General features: G+C 52.4%; 1 protein-coding gene across 1 annotated transcript in view; it reads left to right on the forward strand.

Annotated features, from left to right (window-relative positions):
- Window positions 1-330: 330 nt before the first annotated feature.
- The window catches only part of LOC148042876 (neutral amino acid transporter B(0)-like), a gene marked incomplete at its 3' end in the record, with an annotated part of 12,013 nt that continues 5,107 nt past the window's right edge, over window positions 331-7,236 (forward strand). The window contains exon 1 of the mRNA XM_087727940.1: window positions 331-952. Coding sequence (XP_087584066.1) covers window positions 435-952 — 518 coding nt within the window. The remainder of the gene's footprint in view (window positions 953-7,236) is intronic.

The following is a 7,236-nucleotide window of genomic DNA, read 5'->3' on the forward strand; positions in this document are numbered from 1 at the left end:
CTCAAGCCCGACGCCCATCCCTGCTTAGGGCTGGGCTCCCTCTGTATGGGGTTGATGGGACCTGTTGCTGAGCGCACCTGGGACCCAGGTGAGGCTCCACAAACCCCCCCTCCCCATGCCTCCCCCCCCCCTCCGGAGCCGCACCCGGGAGCCGCACACGCTGCAGGGCTGACGCAACCGCCCCTCCCGCCAAGCCCCTCCCCGCCCCGCGTCTCCTTCCAACCCCCAGCGGAGCGGACTCTCGCCGCAGCCAATCCAGAGACCCCCCTCTCCCGCCTCCCCCCTCCCAAGGCTATAAAAGGAAGGCGGGCGCGCGCGGGAGCCGCAGAAGGCGGCGGCGCCTGGACGGGACGGGCGTTGCAGCAACAGCAGCAGCCGGGAGCCGGAGCCACGTGCGCCCACAGCTTCCCTTTGCCGGAGAGCCTCCGAGGACCATGACGGCCAGCAAGGGCGCTTCCAACGGGGACATCGGGCCGGAGGCGAGGGGGACGACGGTGGCGATGGCCGGGGGGTCCAGCCGGCTCTCCCGCCTGCGGGGCTTCCTGCGGTCCAACCTGCTGGTGCTGCTGACGGTGTCGGGCGTGGTGGCCGGCGTGGCGCTGGGGCTGGCGGTGCGGCGTCCGGGCGGGCTGAGCGAGGCCGAGGTGCAGCTCTACTCCTTCCCGGGGGAGCTGCTGCTGCGGCTGCTGAAGATGATCATCCTGCCGCTGGTGGTCTGCAGCCTGGTCGCCGGCGCCGCCAGCCTCGACCCGGCCGTGCTGGGCAAGCTGGGCGGCTGGGCCATGCTCTTCTTCCTCCTGACCACCCTGATGGCTTCCTCCCTGGGCGTCGGGCTGGCCTTCGCCATCCAGCCCGGCGCCGGCGCCGCCGACCCCAGCCTGGACAAGTACGGCGGCACGGACGGGCTGCCCCCGCGGAAGGAGGTGGTCGACTCCTTCCTCGACCTGATCAGGTGAGAGAGAGAGAGAGGAGGGCGGAGGCCAGCGAGGCTGAACCTTGGCGTAAAAGGCTTCTCCCAGGGCGGGTAGGTGGGTGACCGGCTTCCCCTTTTAGATCAGGGGGCAACCTTGGGAACTTGAAGCCTGGGGGGACTTCAACTTCCAGGATTCCCCCAGCCAGCTTTATTGGTCAGGCAAGAGGCAGATGCCAGCAAGGCTAAACCTTGGTGTAAAAGGCTTCTTCCAAGGCAGGGGATGGATGCCGGGTTTCCCCTTTTAGATCAGGGGGTCTGCAACCTTGGGAACTTGAAGCCTGGGGGGACTTCAACTCCCAGAATTCCCCCAGCCAGCTTTATTGGTCAGGCAAGAGGCGGATGCCAGCGAGGCTGAACCTTGGCGTAAAAGGCTTCTTCCAAGGCAGGGGATGGATGCCGGGCTTCCCCTTTTAGATCAGGGGTCTGGTGGACTTCAACTCCCATAATTGGGAATTCTGGGAGTTGAAGTCCGCCAGGCTTAAGGTTCCCAAGGTTGCAGACCCCTTTTTCCAGATCCCCTAGCAACCCTCACCTTCAGGGGTTGTTTTCCAAAAGGCATCTGGACTTTTGGGGAGGAAAACATTTCGCTTCTCATCCAAGAAGCCTCTTCAGTTCATTGAAAGAAGCAACATGGTTCCCCCCCCCCCAAAAAAGAAACTACAGTTGCCTTTTGGAAAAGGACCTTCTGACTTATGACCTGGATGATTGACAGCCCCCATGGACGGCCATCTTCAAGGCTCCCCAGATGTTTTTGGGGGGATTTGCTTCCTGCAAACATCTGGCAGGGGGAGGAAAGGTTGCTCCCCAACTAGAAGATGGGGGGCATGGATGTCCTGCAGCCTGGTGGCCTGGATTGCGGCCACGTTCTCCTGTGTGCGATGCTCACTTTGGAGAACGAACCCCCCCTCCATATGGCTGGGTATATGAATGAGTGTGTGTGTGTGTGTTTTTGTGTGTGAATGAGCCTTTTGTGTCTCAGCCAGTACAAATAAAACGTCCCATGCTTTGCATTTCGGGCTGAGCTCGGCTCGTGAGCCCTGCAAACATATGGCAAGGACCGAAAAGGCCACGTTGTTGGAATGAGCCACGCAACGGAGCAGCAGCCGTGGTGGGACTTCCCCCTGGTGTATCCGTATCCGGGCTGAATGATTATCAGTCCTCTTTTCTCAAGAAAATTGTAACACACAACCTCATGTCATCTGGGACGATTGCGTCATCAAACTGGAGCCAAAGATTGAACCCAGTTCAACTAACCACAAAGGGCAGAGAGAGACACGGATCGGCCCACTCAAGATAGCGCTGGCGGGGTGGGTGGGTGGGTGGGTGGGTTCCCCAGAGAGCCGGTGTTTGGTCCCTCCCTTCCCCTCCCTTTTCTAGCCTTCTCTCTCCCCCCCCCCATCCTCACCAGCTCCACCCCTAAAAAGCTGGCTTTTTCCAGGATGCAAAATTAGAAAGAGACCAGCTTTCCTAGTTTCCTGGGGCATCCTGGTTTCTCCTTAAAAGGGCATTGATTGTAGTCTGTTTCTCTCCCCCACCCGCTTTACACCCAGACATGGTACAGAATGTTCTCTGGAGGTCCCTCCCCAACAGGATTTTCCGTAACTGACATGGCTTCTGACGAAATATTTGGGGTGGGAGGCAGAGTGGAGAGACGTAGGAGGGAAGCAGATGGCTTTTGGGATCCTGGTTTGCAACCTCAGGTCCACCCTGTCCTCCCCCCCCTGTCCTCCCCCCCCCAAGAACCATCTGTTGCTTTGAAAGATCCTTTTGGGGGAGTGGGTGGGCAGGCACGGAGGCGGGGTCTCTTCTAACCAACTGTGGCTTATAAACCAGCTTGTCTTGGTTCCCTCCTGCCAATGCATGGTTAAAACCCGCTTTAAGCTAATTTCCAACATCCGTTGCGATTGGGCAACCCTCCTTGTGTGTGTCATTATCCAAAGGAAAATAAAAAAAACCACTTTTTTACAAAATTTGCACTAATTGCCGCCAAGTTTGGGCAGCCCTGTTGTAACAGCTGCTCGGTTAGCTCCCCATCAAACTCGGTGGAAAGTCGTGGTTGCAAAAGGCTTGTAACAACGGATAGACTGACTTGAGTTCCGGTTTATTTCAAAGTTAGCGCCACAGGTTGGGCATCCCCCCCCCCTCTGGCTCAGCCCCCTATGAGGGGAGACAGACTATAATCAATGCCCACCGGTTAGTCCTAAGGGGAGGGGGCTGCCAAATCTCTTGATAAATGTTTCCCCTTTTGAAACGTGGTCCTTTTTGTAATTCTGCCTGCTGCTTAATTGTAAAGGAGGATGCTTTTTAAGCGAGGTGTTTATTAATTTGTCTTGAAGAGGGAGGGACGGTTAAGAACTATAAAATAATAAAATGAGATGAGGCATGTATTAGAATATTTCATATATATTTTTTCCCCCAGGGTAATCTTCATGGTATGGGAAGATTCTGGGTACCGGAATTGGGTTTTCTGCAATTTTTTTAAGCCAGTGTTTCTCGAAGTTGGCGGCTTGAAGATGGGGGGGAATTCCAAGTCCCAGAATTCCCCAGCCAGCTTTGCTGGCTGGGGAATTCTGGGACTTGAAATTCGCCCCCCATCTTCAAGCCGTCAACTTCGAGAAACACTGCTCCGTCTAAGCATCTTTCTGGATTTCTCCTGGTGTTGTTAACAGAGGTAGCCAAGCAGCCGACACTTGGCAATCCCTGGAGGCAGAAAAAAAAACACCCTGATGTGGGTGATGACTTATACATCTTCCAGCGAAATTTTAAACTCTGGTGCTGGGTTTGAGAGATGCCAGGACTTGCAGCTTGGCACTTGACGTGTCCCGGGCTTCAAGCGTCTTGGGGAAAAAATCGCTCTAAAAGCCCAATTAGCAACCAACGAAAAGCACTCCGATTTTCCCCAGAAACCACAGTTTGCAAGCCGCCGTTCACTTGAATCATCCACCCCGTCTCCCTGGAACACCTTTGGCCTCAGGGATAGGTAGATACGAATTCCCTGAATTCCCTAGCCAGCTGAGAATTCTGGGATTCGGAATAATGGCTTGGAAAGAGCCTGTACAGTTTCCCCCCCAGAGCTGAGGAATGGAAGCGAAGGCAGAGGGTTAGACAGGCATCTTAGTTTGCAAAATGCCAGCGAGGCTAAACCTTGGCGAAAAAGTCTTCCTTTTTAGAGCATCGTTTAGAATCGGCAAACCTATGGCGTGCGTGCCAGAGATGGCACATAGACCCCCCTCTCTGGGCACACACGCGTCGCCACCAGCTGCTTTTCTAGATTTTGGCACGCACATGCTGGTCTTTGCAAGCAATAAGAGCCAAGGTGGCGCAGTGGTTAAAAGCAGCACTGCAGGCTACTGCTAGATCAGCAGGTCAGCGGTTCAAATCTCACTGGCTCAGGGTTGACTCAGCCTTCCATCCTTCCGAGGTGGGTAAAATGAGGACCCAGATTGTTGGGGGCAATATGCTGACTCTCTGTAAACCGCTTAGAGAGGCCTGAAAGGCCTATGAAGCGGTATATAAGTCTACTGCTATTGCTATTGCTAACAAGCACCAGAGTGCTGGAAAACAGCCCCAAAACCCTGGCCATTTTAGGATGGTTTTTTTGGGACAAAAACAGCCTGAAAAACTACCCCAAAACGGGCATGGATGCACCGGTTAGCTGGTCGTTGCTCCGGGATAGACACATCCATGCAGAGGCGTTCCGATTTGGGCACTGGGTGCAGAAAAGGTTAATCACTGATTTAGAGCATTCTGTTATTGCTTCTTTACCTTGATAATCTGCACCCTTCAAAGTCAAGATTATTTGTACAAATGCACCAGGTAGCTTTTATAATTCAGGGTTTTTTTCTGACTCAATAATACCTTAAATAAAAGTGCTCGTACTGTGTTCTATGGGCAGGGATATATCCTTAAGAATTTGCTCTCCTTCTTTTTTAAATCAACTCTGGTCATTGCAAATATTTTCTTTTTTTAAAAAGTCCAGGAGGAGTCATTATACAGACTCCCACCTACCCAGTTTCCTTCCTCTTTAAGACAGCTCACGGCCACGAGGCCCTTCGGCTTCACCTGCTTAACGACAAAAGCTCAGAATTTCCTAGTTTAGCATCATGGAAAATGTGATTTATATATATCTGTCCTGTTGACGTCTGCTGCAGGGAGAGAAACGGCTTTTTTAAAAAGCCTCGAGAGGCAGGGAAGATTTAGCTAAAGTGGCGGATCGATGCCCTGAGTGAAATCCTTCACCTGCAACCCATTTTTCTCCCCCTCTTTCTGACCGTTTTTTTTTTTTTTGTTGCAAAATGGGCGTTGCAAGGGGATGGATTTTTCCGCCAAATCTGATGCAACATTTCCCTGTTGTTGAGTGTCTTTGCCAATGGGGAAGTTGGCTGGTCTTTGTTTTCTCTCTCTCTCTCTCCCTCCCTCCCTCCCTCCCTCCCTCCCTCTCTCTCTCTCTCTCTCTCTCTCTCTCTCTCTCTTCTTAAGATCTCTTTCCTCCTCTTCCCGAAACCTGCCTTAAAAAAAAAGGTCTCATTTATGAGGGGGGTTATTTCAAGAACCGAAAAGCAAATAGTTTCAGATTTGCAGACATATTTTTTTTTTCCAGTAAACAGAAAAAGGCGCCGAGTTGTATTCAGTGCATTGAGTAAGCTCGGGAAAGCTAGTGAATTGGGGAAAATGCAGATAGCATTTATTGGGGGGCGGGGGACACACTCACAGAAACTCCAGGAAAGGAAGAAAGACAGGCTGAATTGCTTGTTTTTTTGAAAAAAGAAATCTGATTTTTGCAAGTTCTGGAGAGACGTTTGTTCAAGGGAGAACGTTATGTTTTTTTCTTGGGTTCCAATATATATATATATTTTTACAGTGCTGGATTTGAGCACAATGAAAAGCTCCTGGTGGGGTGGGGGGGTTGCAAAGACCCTCCCCCCTTTTTATGGGATGGTCTCTCTTCAAACCACTTGCAGTGTTTTCTAGTTTGCAAAGTTATGTGAGTTGTCGGTCTTTCCGGCAAAAGGAAGCTGCAGAGACCTTGAAATTAAAATTAAGAATTAAAGTTGCAGGGGGGGGGGGAAGCAAGAAATTGGATGAGCCTGGAGGGGATGCCCCCCACCCGGACGGAAGGCTCATGTGTGGCAAGGTTTATTCTGCAGCAAATCTTGCTTGGGAGGGGGTGGAGTGGAGGGGGGGGGCTTAACAGAACCCCAAACAGCTCCACAAAACATATACTCCTTGACTTACGGCCACAACGGAGCCCAAAGGTTCGGTCACTAAGCGAGGCGGTTAAATTGCTTGCCAGAAGGTTGCAAAGGGGGAATCACGTGACAAACCCCCCCCCCCCCGGACACTGCAACCGTCATAAATGTGAGTCGGCTGGCCAAGCGGCCAAATTTTGATCAACGTGACCACGCAGAGGATGCAACGGTCATGTCACTCTTCCCCCCGCCCCCCCCCCCCGGAAAACAACTCACTGGAATGACTCTTGGCCTTGGATTGCAAGTTGCCAACATCCAACAGGTTTAATAATAAATAGACTTGAAATCCTTGCAGACAAGGATAAGCTGCTATTTACACACAGACTGCACATCCGGGAGGAGCCGAACATAAAAATGAATGGCCAGCAATTCAGGCCGAGAATGAGCCCTCTCGTGATGACTTTACTACCTGTAGTCTGGGCATTGTTGCAGGCTTGGGGAGGAGACGGAAACGCTTCCGGTGGCTGGAGGGTCAAGAACCAACTCCAGATCCAAGAGGAACTGGCCAGCTTTGCGCTCCGCATTCAACCATCCCGCGGAAGCCGGCTGGGTTGAACGAAGCGGGTCCTTAGTGCTCTCTGAGCTTGCTGGTCTTCTCGCGGACGTTTCGTGGCTTCGGAGAGTTGAGTTTTGCAGCGTGGAGAAGGAGGACGACAACATCTGTTGGAGCCAAGGTGGCGCAGTGGTTAAATGCAGCACTGCAAGCTACTGCTAGATCAGCAGTTCAGCGGTTCAAATCCCACCGGCTCAGGGTTGACTCAGCCTTCCATCCTTCCGAGGTGGGTAAAATGAGGACCCAGATTGTTGGGGGCAATATGCTGACTCTCTGTAAACCGCTTAGAGAGGGCTGAAAGCCCTATGAAGCGGTATATAAGTCTACTGCTATTGTTGGGGTCCTTGGTGCTCTCTGAACTCAGTTGCTTCGTTGCAGACGTTTCATTACTCAAGGAAGTAACATCATCAGTGCTAGATGGTGCAAAGCTCACTCCTATGTAGCATTGACAATGTTAACTA

The sequence above is a fragment of the Thamnophis sirtalis genome, unplaced genomic scaffold (genome assembly GCF_051295495.1).
Source record: "Thamnophis sirtalis isolate CommonGarterSnake01/CBP01778 unplaced genomic scaffold, rThaSir2_p1.2 scaffold_13, whole genome shotgun sequence".
Lineage (NCBI taxonomy): Eukaryota > Metazoa > Chordata > Lepidosauria > Squamata > Natricidae > Thamnophis > Thamnophis sirtalis.